The following is a 20,459-nucleotide window of genomic DNA, read 5'->3' as shown; positions in this document are numbered from 1 at the left end:
CCTCTTGAGTGAGATGGGCGCACAACCCTAGAGTCTGTCAAGACTGGCCCGTACGGGCAGGGGTACCTTTACCTTTACCTACCAGCTAATGACCTTATAAATCGGGCTGTAACGTGATTGAAATGTATAAGCATGCTTGTTTTCTCCTGCTCTGGAGGATAGGACTTGAGGCAATGGCTTCAAGTTACAAGAAAGGAGATTCCGACTAAACATTTGGAAAAACTTTCTGACAGTAAGAGCTGTTCTACAGTGGAAGAGACTCCCACGAGAGGTGGTGGACTCTCCTTCCTTGGAGGATTTTAAGCAGAGGTTGGATGGCCATCTATCATGGATGCTTTAGCTGAGATTCCTGCATTGCAGGGGGTTGGACTAGATCAAGGGTCAGCAAACTTTTTCAGCATGGGGCCAGTCCACTGTCCCTCAGATCTTGTGCGGGGCCGGACTATATTTTGAAAGAAAAAAAATGAACCAATTCCTATACCCTACAAATAACCCAGAGATGCATTTTAAATAAAAGGACACATTCTACTCATGTAAAAACATTGATTCCCAGACCGTCCACGGGCCGGATTGAGAAGGCGATTGGGCCAGATCCGGCCCCCAGGCCTTAGTTTGCCTACCCATGGACCAGATGACGCTTGCGATACCTTCCAACCCATAAGATTCTATGATTCTAAAAGCACAATCCTAACCATGTGTACTCAGCAGTAAATCCTAGTGAATTCAATTTTCTCTCAGGTAGATGGGATTAGGATTGAAGCCTTAGGCTATTAAAATTTACAGTGGTACCTTGGTTTTTGGACATCTCCATTGCCAAATGTTTTGTTTTTCGAACGCCGAAAACCCAGAAGTAAATGCTTCCATTTTCGAATGCACCTCGGAAGTCGAATGGCTTCCATTGCGTCTATCTGTTATTTTACAATTTTCTCTATTGAATTGGTAGCCCGTCCTTTGCGCCTCAGTTTTCAATTGTTTTGGAAGTCCAACGCTCTTCCAGAACAGATTACGTTCAAAAACCTAGGTACCACTGTATTGATTAAACTTGCATTTACGCTGTGGCAGCATTTCTGTCACAAGAAGCATACTGACTTTAGCTTTTGGTGATGCAACACATGTGTCAGAGCAGTCATCATCTTAGAAGAGACCTTCCTTTCATATCTGTGTGAGAAGGAAGAATGCTTCTAAAATGGTGCTGACATCTTCATTGCTTAAGATAATATTAACAATAAACATTATTTTTTGAAGATCTGATTTACTGTGTGCACAATTTTTTAGTCTTTTATTGTTTAAAAAAAATAATCTGAACATAAACTAGCAGTGGGTGGCCGTTCTTTAAAAGCCACTGCCACCTTAGACTGCATCAACAGAAGCCTTGGTCCCAGATTGAAGGTGGGAGCTCCCAGCCTGGAGGCCAAATGGAGCTCCCCACCCGCAGCCCCTCCTTCTCCCAGCCTCCAGGACTCTCCACAGGCCACTTCTCTCGTGGGCCCTGATCCATGTTCATGCTGAACTGTGGTTGCACCTCTAGCTTGCCTAGAGGGAGAGATGCAGAAAGCTCTGTGTGGCTGGAATGCTGCATACCCTACAAGGTTAAGAGCCACATCTATTTATGGTTTACACAAAGATAAAACAGCAAAATAAAGAAAAATGTACAAACCTACTTTAAGATGTACAGAAGTTAAAATACTAAAACAGATTAAAATTGCCTTGGCTTTCTGAGCATCTGGGTAGACATGTCTAATCAATAATGTTTTTAGCAGGCAGTGAAAAAAATACAGTGACGTTATCACAGAGCTTTTTAAATTTCTGAAGTGTTGCAGTTCATGCTCTCTGTTGCTCCAGAAGCCAGGACAAGAACCAATGGGTAGAAGTTGCAGAGAAGCCAATTTCAGCTGCAAATTATGAGTGCCTTGGGAAGTAGTCAACTCCCTTTCACTGTGAGTATTTAAGAAGAGGCTGGACAGCCACCAGTCAGGGATGCTGTAGCTGCATCCTGCACTGGGTTGAATTAGATCATCTCTAAAGTCCCTTCCAATTCTAAGACTGATCAAACTAATTAATGCTGCAATTATCTCTAATTTAATACCAGCCTGACACATCCTTAAGGCCACATCTGCTAGACCAAAGCTTCACTTCAGGAAGGACTACTTCAAACGAAGAGAAATGGCTGAGTAGGGGAAGAAGCGTAAGACTTTGAGTGTGTCCACCTTACACAAGCTTCTACTGTTCATATCAGCTGCTCAATCACCATATTCAAGGAGAAAAGTACTCTGGCCATTCTGTATCAGTTGCTCTCTTTTTCCTTCACCAAAGGGATAGGATAGGGTCACCCCTTTTTCTGTCATGGTCCTTGTGCCTTTAACAGGAATACATCAGAAAGACAGACTTCCCTGCCATCGTGACTTTAAGCCCAAGAAAGCTTTCTGTTGAATTTCTGCTGATTATGCAACCGTTAAAGACACACTGGCAGGAAAAAAGGTACCAACCCTTGTTCAGGAAGTGACAATGCCTCTGCGAGTTAGAATGGCCCAACATAATCTAATAACAAATTTCAGCCATTTCCTCCTGTGTGTCTCAACTGGTGTTTACGGTGAACCCATGTTCAGTACAGAAGCAGCAGCCAAGGCTCAGGGGCTCTCCACCCACCCAAGCTTCAGCGCCTGGCCTCTCCAGTGAAAATGACCCCTTGGGCAGAAGAGAGAGCATTGTGCAAGACCAGAGGTAGCCAAGACGGTGCCCCATGGGCATTGCTGGACTTCAACAACCATCATGCCTGACATACTGACCATGTTAATGGAGGCTGACGGGAGTTTTGGTCCAACATCCTGAGGATGTCCTGTTGGCTATCCTTAGGCTGGGAGATCAAGGATTTAACCTCATACAAGATCACTCTGTAGACTCATCACTTTTACACAGGTTGAGTTAATATCTAGTTGCAAGTCCCTTTTAAGTATTAAAAAAAGTATTAAAACTTCCTAAATCATTATTTAAAAGTGTTTTATTCAATCATAAAATAAAGACAGCCAATTATGCAAGCTTCAAAAGTGGTAATGCTCAGTGTGAAGAGATTAAGTATGCACGGAAAAACATGAGAATGTTTCACAAACTTCTGAGTTATTTAGAGAAACGAATTGCATGCTTTAATACTTCATGCAGTAAATGCAGCCTTGCAGCTAGCAGAATATTTTACACTGCTTACATGTGGGAAAACATTTGCATGAGGTAGCAATTTTTTTACTTATCCTCAAGCCTATCTTAACTTCTCTGTTCTAAATATCTGCAACAGTGAAATAAATTTAATTTTACCAGCTTCAAGGGTTTAATGAGCTTATCCTGAAATTCCATTTTTGGTTCTTACTGAACTTCCACAGCAAATTCAGCGGCTGTAAAACTATTTTCTTTCCTTCTACAAACAAAATCAAAAGGATAAACTAATATGTAAATATCAAATCTGTATTCAAAATAAATGCTTTTAGATGAGCAATTTAAATGATGTGAAAAGCATTTATCATGAAATATTATGTCTTTAAAAAATTGATTTTAAGACTGTATTCCTAAACATTACTCTTATTCTTATTCTTATTCTTGTTATATTTGTACCCCACCCATCAGACTGGGTTGCCCCAGCCACTTTGGGCGGCTTCCAGCATATATAAAAACACAATAAAATATTAAACATTAACAATTTCGCTACTTACGAGGTTTCCCACTGAACACAGTCGGGCTTAGTTTTTTGTAAACGTGAACAGGATTGCTTTGCACATGTTTTCTGATAATACACTTATTACCTTAAGCAACAGAACGTCTACAAGCCTTTCATAACCTTTTTTGGGGGGTGGGGAGGTACCATTTATGTGACATGGCCTGATAACCAAGGACACAGCTTGCCACTCACAGCTGAAGAGCTCCGAAGGCTGTCACACTGTTCACAGGGGATGTTTCAAGCCTTAAAATACAGTAAAATTAGCAGCTGCTTCAGGCAGCTCATGGTGCCCTCTATAAGCTCCGGCAGAAGGATCATGGAAAACACACAGAACAAAATTCTGCAGGCAAAAGTAGATAGTCTTCAGAAAATTTACCAAAATTCTGAGGCATATCAATCTTAGAATTATTCAATAATACTGTAATATACGAGAAAGACAAAAGATCTTCCTCCTCAGAGGATACCCTACACAAGAGCTCCTTACCATTCATGGCTGTGGGAATGTGAGTCATTCTGCTCTGGAATGGTTCTTCCTAGTTCTCAGCCATCTGCAACATAACAACATTGGACCATGAATAATGCAGCAAGGGCAGGAGGTCACTCAGCTCCTGCTAAGCAAAACCAAAGTATACCCCCTTCAGCTGACATGTCTGACAACAAACTATACAGAATTCTATACCACCGATAAAGATGCTGAATTGACAAGGTGTGGGGAATGGGATTTTTACTGGGTATATGATGCAGCCTGGAAACTGGAAATCTTTCCTTAAACGGAGAATGGGACCAATTGTGGAATGATGAAAAACAGTAAAAGGCGGAGATTAAAACACAAAAGAACAACTTGGAAAAAGAATAAATATTGCAACTATATTTCTTTTCAAGGGTTAGCATAAATAACTTAATGAATCAATGTCTCTAAGCTACAATCTATAAACGCCTTATTTTGAAGGTGAGGTAAAGTAAACGTAAAGGACCCCTGGACGGTTAAGTCCAGTCAAAGGTGACTAAGGGAGCTGGCGTTTGTCCACAGACGGCTTTCCAGGTCATGTGGCCAGCAGGACTAAACCACTTCTGGCACAAGACACTATGACAGAAACCAGAGTGCATAGAAACGCTGTTTACCTTCCCACTGCAGCGATATCTATTTATCTACTTGCACTGGCGCGCTTTTGAACTGCTAGGTCTGCAGGAGCTGGGACAGAGCAACAGGAACTCATTCCATCGCGCGGATTCAAACTGCCCACCTTTTGATTAGCAAGCCCAAGAGGCTTGGTGGTTTAGGCCACAGCACCACCCGTGTCCCAGGTGAGGGAGGAATTGGATACAGGAAAAGGAGAAGGTCCAGCAACAACATGACTCCAACTATCCTTGGTTAAGGAGGGCAACCAAGATGATCAAGGGTCTGGACACCAAGTCTCATGAGGAATGGTTGAGTGAGTTGGGTATGTTTAACCTGCAGAATAAGAGACTGGGAGGAGATATGATAGCCATCTTGAAATATCTCAGGGGCTTTCACATGGAAGATGCAGAACACTTGTTTTCTCCTGCTCTAAAGGGTATGACTGGAACCAATGGCTTCAAGCTCCAAGAAAGAAGATTTCAGCTAAACATCATGAAGAACTTTCTGATGGTAAGAGCTGTTAGACAGTGGAACAGACTCTCTTGGGAGATTGTGGACTCTCCTTTCTTGGAGGTTTTTAAGCAGAAGTTAGATGGCCATCTGTTAGGGATGGCCATCCAACTTTAGTCGAGATTCCTGCATTGCAGGGGGTTGAACTAAATCAGTGGTTCCCAATTAGCTAAGTACTTTAGAAAATTTTGCCGTCTCTATGGTAGTTTTTGTTATGTGAATGGTGCCACAAACCCCTTGGGGTCCACAGACCACCAACAATAATCCTTGGGATCCCTCCCACCTCTACGATTCTACAATCCTAAACCAAGGTGTTCCCATATGTGGCTGATTTAGCAGAACCCAGTTGTTGCTTTTCTGCTTTGATCTGTAAGCAGAATAGCAATTTCTGCCTTTCCCTTTTCATCAGCCTCAGATACTGAACCATGGCAGGAGGGCTAAGGAACACAAGAAATGAGGCAACTTGATTTCATCCAACATAATGCTTTGCATCTACTAAAAGAGAGAACGCACAGGCAAGAAATTACACACACACACACCCCTTGATTCAGAAGAGAACATTATTAGGGAAAAATTGAAAGGATTAATTCAATTGGAACAATAATAGATTAAGAGGGTCAAATCTCTTGAGACATATAGAAGCTACAGTACTTAAAACACCAGTTGACTTACATAAGAAATATACCAATAACTGAATCACACGGGAACATTAAATGGCGACACCATGATCTTTCAGACCCTCAGTGGTGCTTCCCACCCTGAGCTATTTCATTGACTGAATGACTACAGCTTCTCTGGCCAAGAGAGTCACAAGATACCACAGGCTTCATATATCCTCTCATCATTGCCATTTGTGGGCTACCAGGACAATGTTGCAGTCGGTGGAGAGGTAACCAAAGAACTGGCCCAGGTTACCAACACCCGGCAGACATAGCACAAATCAACAATGTTTTTCTGGGCTGCATCAACATAAGCACTGTGTCCAGATCAAGGGAAATCATAGTACCACCCCTATACAGTGGTACCTCAGATTACATACGCTTCAGGTTACATACGCTTCAGGTTACAGACTCTGCTAACCCAGAAATAGTGCTTCAGGTTAAGAACCTTGCTTCAGGATGAGAACAGAAATCGGGCTCCGGCGGTGCGGCGGCAGTGGGAGGCCCCATTAGTTAAAATGGTGCTTCAGGTTAAGAACAGTTTCAGGTTAAGTACGGACCTCCGGAACGAATTAAGTACTTAACCTGAGGTACCACTGTAATTCCACCTGGAGTCCTGTGTCCAGTTCAGGGCACCACTGTTTAAGAACAATATGGACAAGCTGGAATGTGCACAGAGGAGTTAGACCACGATGGCCAAGGGTCTGGAAACCAAGCATTATGAGGATCAGACTCAGTTGGGGGAGTTGGGCATATTTAGCCCAGAGAAGAGAAGGCTAAGAGGTGACATGAAAGCCATCTTCCAATATCTAATGCGGGCTTCCTCAAACTCGGCCCTCCAGGTGTTTTGAGACTACAATTCCCATCATCCCTGACCACTGGTCCTGCTAGCTAGGGATCATGTGAGTTGTAGGCCAAAAACATCTGGAGGGCTGAGTTTGAGGAAGCCTGATCTAAAGGTCGGTCACATGGAAGATGGAGCAAGGTTGTTTTCTCCGTAGGACCCAAACCAATGGATTCAGGTTACAAGAAAAGATATTCCGACTCAACATTAGGGAGAACTTCCTGACAGTAAGAGCTGTTTAACAGTTGAACAGACTACTTTGGAATGTGATGGCCTCTCCTTCGTTGGAGGTGTTGAAGCAGAGGTTGGATGGCCATCTGAATGTTTAGCTGTAATTTCTGCAGTGCAAGGGATTGGAAGTGATGACCTTCGGGATTCCTTTCAGCTCTACAATTCTATGATTCTGTTATGCTTCTTAAAATCTTAAAACTACGGGGAGTAGCTTTGGGAATTAGTTTTCAGCAATATGTGGATGATAGCCAACTTTCTCTCTTTTTAATTTCATATTGAGGAAACTCTGGATGTTTTGAAGTGGTGTTTTGAGTGCAATAATGGACTGGATGTGAGCTAATAAAATGGAAGCTTAACTTTGGCAAGACAGGCAGGTGACTGGTCAGTAGGACAGCTGAATAGGGAAGAGTGATAGATAAGGTCCACAGCTTAGGAATCCTTGTGGGCCTGTCCTTGGTGCCAAATCCTCACATGGCAACTGTAGCAAGCAGAACTTTGGCTTGTTAAAGCAGATTTGATCACTACCACAGATGCCCTGGTCCAGGGGTAGGCAACCTAAGGCCCATGGGCCACAAAAAGCCCATGGGGGTTGTTTTAACTGGCTCACGAACTGAGCTGCCCTCTCGGTGAGTCCCCACATGCTGCGCTAAACCGGCACAACGCGGTCCGGGGGCTCGCTTCTGTGGCACTGGAAATCGCATCTGCACATGCGCAGATGCCGGAAATCACGGGAACATGAGCAATCCGGCCCGTGGAGGGATCTCCGCTGGAGTGAACTGGCCCAGGCAAGGTAAAGCTTGCTGACCCCTGCCCTGGTCAATTCAAACTGACCAAGTGTAACATACTCTATGTGGGTCTGCCTCTCAAAAGTACTGGATCAGGAAAGTTTAGACCGAAGAACTCTCTTCCTATCCTGTTTTTAGTTTCCATGTTATCCAATGTTAGTCATACTCAGAGTAAACCAATGAAATTAATAGACAGGACAGGATTATTTCAATGAGTCCACCATGAGTAGACAGTCATGGGGAAAAGAAAGTACACCTTCTTTGAATTCTGTGGTTTTACATATCAGGACATAATAACAATCATCTGTTCCTTAGCAGGTCTCAAAATTAGATAAATACAACCTCAAGGTCTATGAGCCCCGTAACACCACTGTGCAGGGGTAGCAAGACACCATGACAACGAATCAACAAGGGGCACCACAACTGCACACTCATTGGAAACAAGCCCATGTCTTCCTTGGTAGGTCAATAGAAAAGCACTGAAATAGGATTTCGTTTAAATCCCACCATGGGAAAATGTGGAATCAAGGCAAAACTCATGTTTTGGATTCATACTCTGCAACCATCATGCCGGAGACAAAAGAGCGTGGATTGCAGCTTCTGTTACATAGCTATTGTTGTTGCAGCATGCTCAGGTGTGCATGCCATGATTAGTGGGTGGTGCTGTAGTAACCAGGAATACTGTGGACGTTTGCTGATTGCTGATGGGTTAATTATAGTTTCTACAGCGCCTATGCAGTTGGCTTTACTATTAGGTACAACTCTGATGTGGCGAGATCATAAGATCACCCTGACGATTTCCTTCATTTTATTATGTTTAAATATGACCTTTTATTGATCTTTACATCTGTTCTCATCAAAGAATAGCATCTTATACAAAGAATACAGTTAAGTACGATTACACAAAATGCAAAAGCCAAAATAGTATTGTATGATTAGTACAAATCGTGTTTCAGCTGTAAAATCTGGAAGATTTGCAAAATGCTAATTCTCATTATGCCTGTTAAGGTTGTTCTATTCATGGGGGGGGGGGTTGAGTGATTTACTATTCATTTTTGAGGGAAACAGACACATTCCCCCTTTGTTGGGAAAGCTATGACATGCAAGTCATAACAAACTTTGAATATTAGTACTGTAATGTTGTCTTTCATGTTTCAAAAATAAAGTTTCCAGACCTTTTGGTTGCAGGTGACACTGAAATAACCAATCACTGACACTGAAATGACAGCCGGGGAGGGGGGAGAACCTTTTTGCCCCATCTTGACTGTATTTCTGCATCCTTACAATTTTAAAATGTTATTGCCAGTGTTCTTTTTCTAGAAAAAGAAGTGCTGGAACTCACAACAAATCCATAGTTTTCTTATAATGACAATGGTGGTCACCTGAGAGGTGCTGGAACTGAGTTCTGGCAAGTTCTGGATAAAAAAAAGCCCTGGATTGCATTCTGAACACTGACAAGACAGGCTCTGTACACCGCAAACCATTATATCCAATTGTAAACTCAGAACCACAACTTCTTCCCCATATTGTTCATAATCACCTGTAGAAAAGGTGTGAGCTCTACATCAAAAAACATCCGCATGATTGCAAAAATACAAATTTAACTTAATTTAACTCCCTAATATGCACCACTGCTTCAGCTACTGCTGATTATCATGATCAATAGGATACAGTCATTCTACTCATGGCAAATCTCATTTTCTGTTACTACCACCATGGTGGTTTCCATTTTTAAAAAAATAGAATATAATTCTGATGATCTGGTTTGGCAAGGACTTCCAATACTTGACTATCAGAATCCTTATGCATGCCTCCCTTTATGTTCGACGATACTTTCCAGTCTATACATTTTTAAAATGAGGCTTAATCTCAATAAATAAAAGAAACTTACTGCTTCATTGAAAATATAAATGCCTATGTTTCCTTGCCTTGTTCCCTCGTCTCATTGCCACCCGAGGAAAGGTGCCGGAATGAACAAGGCCGCGGTTCCACACATGTGGGGAGCGGGCGACCAGAATATGCTCTTCCTACCGTCGTTCCCCTCCTTTATCTCACAGGGACCTCCGACCCATTTTCAGCGCCTTTAAACTGAGGTCCCTTTTGTGCCGCGCCGCTCTCGAGCACGACAGAAAAGGGCATCTCAATCCGAAGCGCGAGAAAGGCCTTCGGGGCCCAGGCCGATGCTTCCAGCTGCCCCAAGCGCCCGGGGGCCGGAGAGCGGCGGCCCAAGCGAAGGCACCGGCCGCCGCGCAAGACGGGGAGGCGCTCGGCCCTCGGAGGGGCCCTTGGCCGGCGCCCCGAAAGGCGGCCTGCTGCCGCCAGCGAGAGGCAGAGGCCTGGGCGGCCCCGCAGCCGGCGCCTACCTGTTGCGCTCGCTCGCTCGGTGGCTCCTCTTCCTCCTTCGCCTGCTCCGAGCGAGAGCGCGGCCTCCTGCCTCCCCTTCCTGGCCCGGTCGCTCCTCCTCTGGCTGCGGCGAGGGCTGCGTCAAAACTCCGAAGATGGAGGGAAGGCGGCCCAGGGAGGGAGGGAGGGAGGAGGGGAGCCTGGCCGGGGGCGGCGGAGCCGGGGCCCGGAGCCCGCTTCGGAAGGCTCCCCTCAAGCACCTGCCGCCAAGGCCGAGCTCTCCCGGCTTCGCCCTGGCAAGCCTCCTTGGCCCGAGACGGCGGCGCCGAGAACCTCCCCGCCTCGCCTCACAGCCTCAGACCTCTCTGCTCCCCCCGGGGCGCGTGCGCGCAGGGCGAGGGAACGGGCCCATTTCGTGGAACCGGATAGTCGGGTCCTGAGTGGCTCTCTGATCAGGGGGCGACAGGCGAGGCTGGCGGGTCTGCTCCCTCCGGGCGGAGCGGGGCGGAGTGGGAGGTCTGCCGGGGGGGGGGGGAGCAGGCTGATCCCGCTGGGTCGGACGGGGGCGCCTTGGGTAAAACACTGGGGCGCCCAGCTAAGCAAGGCCGGCTCCCGCCGCGGGGCCTCGGGCGAGAGAGAGCGGGGCGGGGGCGAAACGGCCCCGGCTCGCCGAGATTCCAGGCTCCGCCGCCCGGTTTCGTTTGTTCGGAGGCGGCGCGTTTTTGTGTTTCCTACCGCAACCCGCCTCGTGCTCCTCGGGCGAGGGCGGTACAGAAATGTAACAAATAAAGGAAACGCCATAAAAACAGCAGAGGAAAAGGACCTGAGTTGCTGCCCTCGGTTCCAAGTGTGTTTTGCTGGGCTCCCTCCCAGGGGCGATTCCTCGGGCCGCGACGCTCCGTCCCGCCCGAGAGAAAAGCGCGACAGCCGAACTCGGCAACGAGACGAAGGCGGCAGAGGCGCGTCTCTTCGCGAACGAATAGCTCTGTGTTCACTCTCGGCGCCGAGCAAGTCCGGCCGGGCGCAGCGCGCGGCGGCTCGCGTTTGGATCAAGATTGTCCCCGCTGAGGCTGCCGTTGCCGCGCGCAGCGCATGCGCCGCTCCTCTTGCTGGCGAAAGTGCTTGCCCGCAGCTGGCATGGCGGGCGCTCGCGGGAGGCTCCCGCCTCTGCTCGGCCTGCGATGCAGTAAGTGGGGGGGGGGGGGAGGATAAAAGGGGGTTCTGCTCACAAAACCCGAAGGGGCCCGGAAATTCTCGAGGGTCGCTTCAAAGAAGTTGCTGAGGGAGCCGCTGCCGACGCCTCGGCCACGTGCCCGGGGGGCGACAGCGGCGCTTTAAGCACCTCGGCCTCTCCCGCCGCCGCCGCCGCCGGTCATTCTGGGAACTGTACTTGGTCAAGGATGCTGAGAGTTCCCCCCTTGGAAACTGGGAATTGTTGTGACTCTGCGAGGAAAACGGGGGCCTCTTAACAGCTCTCACCCCCCCCTTAACTACAGCTGCCAGAATTCTGGGGGGGGGGGGGCGTATCATGGTGTGAATGTGACCCTCGTCTATATGCAATCCCAGGCAAACTTAAGCACAACTCAAATTGATCTTCAGGTTGAGTGTTTTCAGGTTGTGCCCCGCGGCGACCCGGAAGTAACGGAATGGGTTACTTTTGGTTTCGCCACATGCACAGACGCTCAAAATGACGTCATGCATAGAAGCGGTGCATCGCGCAGACGCGGGTTGCGTTCTGCTCAGGATGCGAACGGGGCTCTGGAATGGATCCCGTTCGCATCCAGAGGTACCACTGTATGTAGAACAGAGTGGCAGTGTGTACAGATGACAAACTTCATCATTGGTCATGATATATTGAAGTGTACATCAACTTCTACTAGTTATATTACGTGCATGGTCCAGTGTCAACATGTCAACCCATCTTATTTCTGTGTCACGGCTGGAGTTTTCTTCTTAGGCCTCAGTTTAAAATACAGGATGATACTTGCAAGCATTGCATATGTAGCTATAACATAATTTATTCTGCCTGTTATGGTGTAGGTACTGAAGTACTTCCGAAACCTTGTGAATTGGTGTTGTAACCCAGCATTGTGCCCTTCCATCACTACTAGTCCAAATGTTTCTCAAATGCGATTAAACACAGATATCTCCTCAACAGGTGGATTGATTTTACACTGCAAATCTGCTTTCTCCTCCCACCATTCACTCAAATTGATCTTTTCTTTTTAAAAAAATGTAGCACAAAAGATGTAGCACACAACTGTTTTGCTGTAATGCAAAAAGGATCATGGAAGCTGAATGATTTATTTCCAGCCACGTTGTAACCAAATTTGTCTGTTAAAGGGAACCTTTCTTTCTCGGTTGGACACCTCAAGTCTAAAGATGGAGAACCAGCAAAATTTAAGCCACCTCCCAAGCCAGTCATTGTTGATGAATCAAAAACCCAAACAACAGAGACACGGTAACAAATTTTTAATTTTATGTTCAGCTGTGTCTCGTTTGTTATTTATTATAATAGCAAGTTACCATTTGCATTATTTATGTTTCTGACAGATTCTTGAGTCCTGAATTCATCCCTCCTCGGCAGAGAACAAATCCTTTCAAGTTCTACCTTGAAAGAAGCGACATGATACAGAGGAGAAAAGTAATGAATATTCCGGAGTTCTATGTTGGTCAGTTATGTCTAAAGTGGAACTTTCAGAATATTGTGTTGGATATATTACCAAAAATAATGAATTCAATACCAATGCCATTTTATCTTCAATTTAAAAGACATTCCCAAATATTTTAACAAAACAAGTGTTGCGTCTTGCGGAATTCTGTACTTGGCCATTGAGACTATCAGTCAGTTTGAATTTTCCGGAAGGGGATAATTAATGGTCCCTTAATTACATTACATACATCTCCGCTGGCATGGTGCATAGTATTTGTCCCTGTTGTTTTCCTGAGCACATTTTAGTGGGGAAAAGATGAAAACGGAAGCTATAGGATAGCTTTAGAAATTAGAAAACTTTGCCTCACTCATCATTCCACATCACTGTATAGCTGTATGATTGTGTGTACTATTGAAACAATAATTTGAATGCTATTACAAAGCAACCATTCCATTATGCCAAAAACAGTCAACATGCAAAAGAAGCTATATGGAACTAATCTTTATTGCCTAATATCAAATCATGTACCAAGGTAAATAATAATAAATGCCATGCTCGTTAATGAACTAAAAACTAAGTTTGGTTTTTATTATCCTTTCTGCCTCTGTTGGTGAGCGTCTAGGCTTTAAATGGTTTCTTATTTTGCAGGAAGTATACTTTCTGTTTCTGCCGCAGATCCCCATGCTAGTGGGAAAAGCAGCACTTTTGTAGGACTTTGTATTCAGCGATCAGGAAAAGGACTTGGTGCAACCTTCATACTTCGCAATATAATAGAAGGACAAGGTGGGTGCATACTTTAATGTTCATTGTTTTCCAGCTGAGGGAAGTGCTGGAAACCCAGCAATGGCTTTAGTGGCTTTTCAGCAACATTACGTGGATATGACGAAAATATATTCCATATAGGGTAACTGTTGGATGTCCTTAAGCCAGGTTCAAACAATTAAAATAATGTTACCAAGAACTACTTAAGTTGGCATGAGGTTGCATGCAGGAAAACACTGGATTGGGATGTCTAGATTTTTTAGTTTAAAAATCTGCATTGTATTGCAGATCCATTCTATTAACTGAAGTGTTAGGAACACTTTTTATTCTTGACAATCTAGTTAACTCTCCATTCTAAAGGTAAAGGGGCCCCTGACCATTAGGTCCAGTCGTGACCGACTCTGGGGTTGCGGCGCTCATCTCACTTTATTGGCCGAGGGAGCCGGCATACAGCTTCCGGGTCATGTGGCCAGCGTGACTAAGCCGTTTCTGGCGAACCAGAGTAGCGCACAGAAACGCCGTTTACCTTCCCATCTATTTATCTACTTGCACTTGACATGCTTTTGAACTGCTAGGTTGGCAGGAGCAGGGACCGAACAACGGGAGCTCATCCCATCACGGGGATTCGAACCGCTGACCTTCTGATCGGCAAGCTCTGTGGTTTAACCCACAGCGCCACCCACGTCCCTCTATTCTACCAGCCCCCAAATGTTGTATAACTCCAAATATTGTTTATTCTTCTACCAAGAAAAATTGGTTCATAACAAAGAGAGTACTGTCACCTATTTTTATAATGTCATTTTCTGTATCAATTTTCCATTTAAGGTATTGAAATTTGCTATGAACTATACAATCCTCTAATCCAAGAGATCAAGGTTCTGAAACTGGAGAAAAGATTGGATGATAACCTGATGTATTTACGAGATGCCCTTCCAGAGTACAGCACTGTTGATGTTAACATGAAGGCTGTCCCACTTTCAGCTGTGGAAGAAGTTCCTGTCAACAAGGTAGCAGCAAGGAATAACTGGTGTTTGTGACTGGCAACTAGTTATTCTGAAACATCATTTTGTAATATGAAGTTGTCGCATTGTACTATTCATTTGTTTTGGTGTTGTGATAGTGGTAGAGGCCCCCATGGGAATGGCTTTCTGCCCTTTCGTCATTACATTACACTTGAGATGGCTTAGCCCCTTTAGAGCTCAAACCTAGCAGAAAAGAAGTGTTTTCTTCTTGCTAGCAAGCAATGGCACATTAGAGCTCCAATGAACTCCTGAGCAGTCTGAAATGGTTACCTTTAGGTGTTGATTGGAATTCTAACACAGCAGAATAGTTGAAGTATAGGGTTCTTAACTCCTTGTCATCAAGCTTGGATATTGCAGTTGAGCTCTATGGTTAATTGCTATCAGTAGGCAGTTCTATAATATATATTTTTAGTTGCTGTCTTTGCTACTATCCTTAATTAGTTTCTGTCCTCTACATCTCCATTCTGCTATAGCCATTATTGAAGGCAACCATGATAAACACCTGCAGGTCTTCAAGTAGGCCATAGCAAAATAAAGAAGATGTTATTTTATGTACACTGGCATGGCTACGGCAAAGATGGGAATTGTACCTAAAACGTAGTTCCCAAAAAATATTGCTACGTGCTAAAATGTCATAAGAATTTGAGCATAACTGGCACCAAACTGAGAAAGAAACCCAATGGGCAGTCCAGGGGATCATTGGAAGTATCCGTGCATACAGCATTGCTATGCCAAGCAGGTATAAATGGGATGTCATTAAAGGTCCATAGAGTAAAAAAGGTAAAGGACCCCTGGACAGTTAATTCCAGTTAAAGGCAACTATGGGGTTGCAGCGCTCATCTCGCTTCAGGCTGATGGAGCCAGCATTTGTCTGCAGACAGCTTTCCCGGTCATGTGGCCAGCATGACTAAACTGCTTCTGGTGTAATGGAACACCGTGATGGAAACCAGAGTGCATTGAAATGCCATTTACCTTCCCACCGCAGTGGTACCTATTTATCTATTTGCACTGGCATGCTTTCAAACTGCGGGGGCTCACCCCGTCACAGGGATTTGAACCACCGACCTTCCGATCAGCAAGCCCAAGAGGCTTGGTGGTTTAAACCACAGCGCCACCCTCATCCCTGGTCCATTGAGTACATATAACTGAAAGAAAAATACTCACTGAATATCAAATATATGATCTGACATACATTTCTTTCTATTATGCTAGATGAAAGTCCGAATGAAACCGAAACCATGGTCAAAACGCTGGGAACATCCAAAGTTCAATATCCAGGGCATTAATTTTGACTTGTATCTTAATGAAAGACACAAAGCGAAAGTAGAAAAATGGCAAATGCCTTGGAATGAATTTGATATGCTGAAAAAGTATGATACATTAGAAATTGAGAAGAAAATCTGGGAAGAAGTGAATGAAGAGCTGAAAAAAACGGTATAGAAATTGTGGAAAACTACATGTAGAGACTACCACCATTAATTTTAGCATTTTTTATGTTGAATAATAAACACCCATATGAACATTTTCAAACTGTTAGTTTTTTGCAGTGTCAGCTGTATATTCAAAGCACGAACTATTGCTATTTGCTTTATATTCTTCAATAAATTCATTTTGTGTTTAATAAGATGATCAAGAAAATACTTGTAGGGCATGCAGAATACTTTTTTATCTATGATCATAGGAAACTGGTGTCAGGACTGGTCGTTGTCCTCTTCAGATCACCACACAAATGCTTCTTGTTCTTTATAAAACTTTTTATTGTGTATTAACAAAACAATCTTATAAACAGTTCTTAAATGTTATTCCTCAGAGTCACTTATTTCAGATACCTTCTGAGCTCTGCTTCTCCATGACCAGTCACCCTCAAAATGGCGAAGGCGCCTCTCCCTTCATTTTCCCGCTCTTTTTTCTAACCTCCTGGCTAGAGCTGGCCTGTATCTCCTCTCCTCCGAATCTGAGCTAGAACTGAACCCTTGCCTTTCCTGTGAACAGCCAGTCCCTCCCTGTTGTTCCTTTTGCTCCCTTCTATTAGATTCACTGCTCTCCCTCCCCCCTTGGGGAATGCTTTCTCCCTCTGATAAACTGAAAACTTCTAACTCTTCCCTGACATCACCCCCTCCCCTAAGCCCCCCTTCCTCCTCCTCGCTCTCCTCTGTTTCTGAAGGACCGAACCCTCTGAACTCTTCTTCCTCGCTATCTGTCTTTTCAAAAATTTCTTGAAGATGCCAGTTATGGGGTTTTGGCTTGTGGGGATATTTTCTATGAAATTCTCTCTGCAATTCTGGAACGTTAATTTTTTCTGCTGATTCCCATGAGTTCTCAGACTCATCTAACCCTTTCCATGCAACCAAATACTGTAATTTCCTCCTACTTATTCTCGAGTCTAATATCTCTTCCACTTCAGCCTCCTCTTCCCCCATCATGGTGGGAAAAGGAGGTGGTTCCCTTGAAATTTGATACTTATGTGCTGGTACAAACACTGACAATAAAGATCTATGAAATACAGGGTGTATTCTCATATTTTCAGGTAAATGAAGCTTGAAAGCGACTGGGTTAATTTGAGCCTTTACTTGGAAAGGTCCCAATCTCCTTGGTTCTAGCTTTTTACACCTCCCTCGTATTGGTAGTCCCTTGGTAGACAGCCATACCCAGCTCCCTACTTGGATTTCTTCCCCAACTCGCCGGTGCCTGTCTGCAGCTCTCTTGTAAGCCTCTTTAGCTTCTTCCAAATCCTCTTTCAATATCTCATGAATGCACCTCAACTCCTCTATCATTTGTTCTGCTGCTGGTACTGCTAACTGCTCCTCTTGACCTGGGAATGCCCTTGGGTGCAAGCCATAGTTTGCCACAAATGGGGCTCTGCCCGTAGACACATGCATTGCATTATTATACGCAAACTCTGCTAGACTCAACTTCTCTAACCACCCGCTCTGCTGATAACCAGCATAACACCTCAGATATTGTTGTAGTGTTGCATTCGTTCTTTCGGCTTCCCCATTGGTTTGCGGGTGTCTCGCCGACGTGAGGCTTAGCTCCACATCTAGTAACTGCATTAACCTCTTCCAAAATTGTGATGTAAATTGGGCCCCTCTATCTGAAATGATTTGTGATGGCAAACCATGCAACCTAAAAATATTATCTAAAAACATCTTTGCAGTTTCCTGTGCGGTCGGAATTTTGGTACATGGTATGAAATGTGCCATCTTGGTTAGCATGTCAACCACCACAAAGATCACTGTTTGCCTATGGGATGACGGTAGATCCGTTATAAAATCCATAGACACCACATCCCAAGGCCTTCCCGGCGTGGGCATAGGTTGCAACAACCCTGCGGGGGTTGCTCTGGGTGCCTTGGCTCGTTGACATACTTCACAACCTGTAACATATTGCGTTACCTCCTCCCTCAACTTTGGCCACCAGAACTGTCAGTGTGATCTGATACAGGGTCTTTTCTCTACCAAAATGTCCTGCAGTCGAGTTATCATGATGTTGCCTCAACACTTTACCTCTTAATTCACCTGCAGGTACATACAGCACCCCTCTCCTGTACAACAATCCATCTTTTTCTTTGAAACCTTCCTCTTCCCCTCTACCTTTTCTCAGTTCCTCCATTTTCTTTTGTGCAAACTCATCTGTTACTGTCAATCGCTGGAATTCCCTGCCGTCCACTACTACGGCTGCACACCCCCACTGATCCGATCTCAGCATTTCTCGCAACTTGGGAGGTGCTTCCCCTTCCATATACTCAGGTTTGCGCGATAGCGCATCTGCACGAACGTTTTGATGCCCAGGTATATACTCAATCCTAAAATTAAACCCAGCAAAAAACTCCGCCCACCTAATTTGCCTTTGGTTTAGCTGTCTAGCAGTTCTCCAATACTCTAAATTCTTATGATCTGTTTGTACCACCACCTGATGTGACGCCCCTTCCAAAAAATGTCTCCACACTTTAAAGGCAGCATGCACAGCTAAAAGTTCCTTATCAAATATGGTGTAGTTTTGTTCTGATTGATTTAATTTTCTAGAGTAGAAGGCACAGGGTCTCCAGTCCCCTTCCTTGTCCTGTTGCAGCAGAATGGCCCCAATAGCCCTATCAGAGGCGTCAGTTTCTACCTTCATACGTTTACTTGGATCTAGGTGCATAAGATATTTTTCTGAAGCAAACACCGCCTTTAGTTTATCAAAGGCCTTCTGTGCTTCCTCAGACCATCTGAATGGCCCCTTGCCTCTTAGACAATCAGTCAGTGGCATTGTGATTTTGGAGTAATTACCTATGAATTTACGATAGAAATTAGCAAATCCTAAAAACCTCTGTAGATCTTTCTTAGTCTTAGGTGCCTCCCATTCCACCACTGCCTGAACTTTACTGGGGTCCATGTGCACCCCTTTGTGGGAAATGCAATATCCCAGGAACTCCACCCTTTGTGTATGGAACTTACACTTCTCTAACTTCACATATAACCTGTTGGTCCTCAATCTCTCTAACACCTGTGTGACATGTTTTACGTGTTCCTCCATGCTTTCACTATATATTAAGAGGTCATCTAAATAAGAGACACAGAACTGATCCAGTATACCTGCTAAGACGTGGCAGTGGGCACACGCGAGGCTTCATTTGGCTGTTAAGGATTCTGAAGTCACATACTAATCTCGGTGCCCCTTCCTCCCCTTTCTTTTTGACAAAAAAGACGGGAGCACCCCCCGAGGCTGTGGACTCTCTAATAAAACCTCTCTGCAAATTCTTTTGCAGGAACTCCCTCAATGCTGCAGATTCTACTTCCGACATGGCATATATCTTGCTTGGTGGCAACTGTGCCCCAGGGACTAGATCTATCTTGCAATCATAGGGCCTATGTGGTGGAAGTTTATCCGCTTCTTTTTCACAAAAAACATCCCGATAAGCAATATATTGTGATGGAATCTCACTTTCATTCCCCATCAACTTCCCTTCTACCTCTGTTCCCATTACTTCCACTGAGATTTTTCCCTTTTGCCCCAAACAATGTGTCATACAATAGATCGAACCAAAAACCAAAGACCTTTGATGCCAGGCAATCACCGGATTGTGACGATTGAGCCAACTCATGCCCAGCACCATCGGGTGTCCAGCTAGTTTGGTCACATGAAATGCCCTGGTCTCTGAGTGATGACCCATATCCATTCTCATTGGTGGAGTCTCATAAGTCACTTCTCCTGACAGTAGCGGTCTGCCGTCAATTGTTTTCACTCGCAGTGGGAAATTCAAAGGTAACAAAGTGATTTTGTGTTCCTGTACCAATTTCTGGTCTATGAAATCTGCTGACGCTCCTGAGTCTAACAGCGCCTCTACCTGGACCCTGTGTCCATTGGGTAGTTGTAGTTGCACCTTCACCGTTAGTCCTGGGATAGGTGGTTCTGCGTGAGAGCCTTCTATTGCTTCTCCACCCGGCTGCAAGCTCCCATTTCCAGCCGGGGACATTCGTTTCCCTGATGCAGTTCCTTTGGGCAATTGTCTTCTCCCATGTCTGCTCCAGATAGAGACTCCCATCCTTTACGATTGCGACATTGTCGTGCTAGATGCCCTGGTTTTCCACAGACGAAGCAACGCCTCATGTCTCTTCCTCTCCCTGCATTTCCTCTTATCATGGAAGAGGTAGTAACTGGGAGGGGTCTGGCTGCTCCTAATTCCATGGGCTCTGGCCGCTCTCGTCCTGGCATGTTGCCCGCTCTGCTCTCTGTACTTTCAATAATATTGTTTTCCCGCCACCGTGGTCGCCATTGTTCCTTCCTTTCATTAGCCCTCCGTTCCATGCGTAGGCTCAATTGCAGGCACGTTCGAACCAGAGA

At 45.0% G+C, this 20,459-nt stretch overlaps 3 protein-coding genes across 17 annotated transcripts in view; 1 reads left to right on the top strand and 2 right to left on the bottom strand.

Moving 5' to 3' along the window:
* Positions 1 to 11,267, bottom strand: part of ITSN2 (intersectin 2) — a 70,339-nt gene extending 59,072 nt beyond the window's left edge. For 6 of the 14 annotated variants that reach the window (XM_083435528.1, XM_083435540.1, XM_083435537.1 and 3 more), the window contains exons 1-2: positions 10,216 to 10,330; positions 4,188 to 4,251 (exon numbers count right to left, since the gene is read on the bottom strand). In XM_083435528.1, coding sequence (XP_083291654.1) covers positions 4,188 to 4,215 — 28 coding nt within the window. In that variant the 5' untranslated portion in view covers positions 4,216 to 4,251; positions 10,216 to 10,330. Of the gene's footprint in view, positions 1 to 78; positions 4,044 to 4,187; positions 4,252 to 9,743; positions 10,331 to 11,018 lie in introns of those variants that run through there. The other 8 variants (XM_083435534.1, XM_083435539.1, XM_083435533.1 and 5 more) reach the window with 6 other exon arrangements.
* On the top strand, positions 10,018 to 16,163 carry MRPL19 (mitochondrial ribosomal protein L19). Of its 2 annotated transcripts, none has more exons than XM_083435636.1 (6): positions 10,018 to 10,324; positions 12,539 to 12,656; positions 12,749 to 12,867; positions 13,498 to 13,632; positions 14,437 to 14,618; positions 15,846 to 16,163. In XM_083435636.1, the coding sequence occupies exons 1-6, from the start codon at positions 10,033 to 10,035 to the stop codon at positions 16,071 to 16,073; spliced, it is 1,074 nt and encodes a 357-aa protein (XP_083291762.1). In that variant the 5' UTR covers positions 10,018 to 10,032; the 3' UTR covers positions 16,074 to 16,163. The 2 variants fall into 2 exon arrangements, with proteins under 2 accessions (XP_083291762.1, XP_083291763.1); XM_083435637.1 differs by lacking the exon at positions 10,018 to 10,324 and adding an exon at positions 11,245 to 11,381.
* LOC310675322 (ATP synthase membrane subunit K, mitochondrial-like) lies at positions 12,033 to 12,398 on the bottom strand. The gene has a single exon (XM_083435682.1). It carries the CDS (start codon positions 12,295 to 12,297, stop codon positions 12,118 to 12,120), a length of 180 nt encoding a protein of 59 aa, XP_083291808.1. The 5' UTR covers positions 12,298 to 12,398; the 3' UTR covers positions 12,033 to 12,117.
* Positions 16,164 to 20,459: the final 4,296 nt, after the last annotated feature.

This window comes from Podarcis tiliguerta (assembly GCF_965153285.1).
Source record: "Podarcis tiliguerta genome assembly, chromosome: 3".
NCBI lineage: Eukaryota > Metazoa > Chordata > Lepidosauria > Squamata > Lacertidae > Podarcis > Podarcis tiliguerta.
The sequence above is the reverse complement of the archived record's forward strand: the minus strand, read 5'-3'. Positions and strand labels throughout refer to the sequence as shown.

Excerpts from the sequence above, each read along its gene's own strand:
- LOC310675322 (XM_083435682.1), bottom strand. The coding sequence starts at position 12,297 with ATGGAAGGGCACAATGCTGGGTTACAACACCAATTCACAAGGTTTCGG.
- MRPL19 (XM_083435636.1), top strand. The coding sequence starts at position 10,033 with ATGCTTCCAGCTGCCCCAAGCGCCCGGGGGCCGGAGAGCGGCGGCCCA. Across the intron at positions 12,868-13,497 it reads TATTCCGGAGTTCTATGTTG|GAAGTATACTTTCTGTTTCT; the intron begins GTCAGTTATGTC and ends CTTATTTTGCAG. Across the intron at positions 13,633-14,436 it reads CAATATAATAGAAGGACAAG|GTATTGAAATTTGCTATGAA; the intron begins GTGGGTGCATAC and ends TTTCCATTTAAG.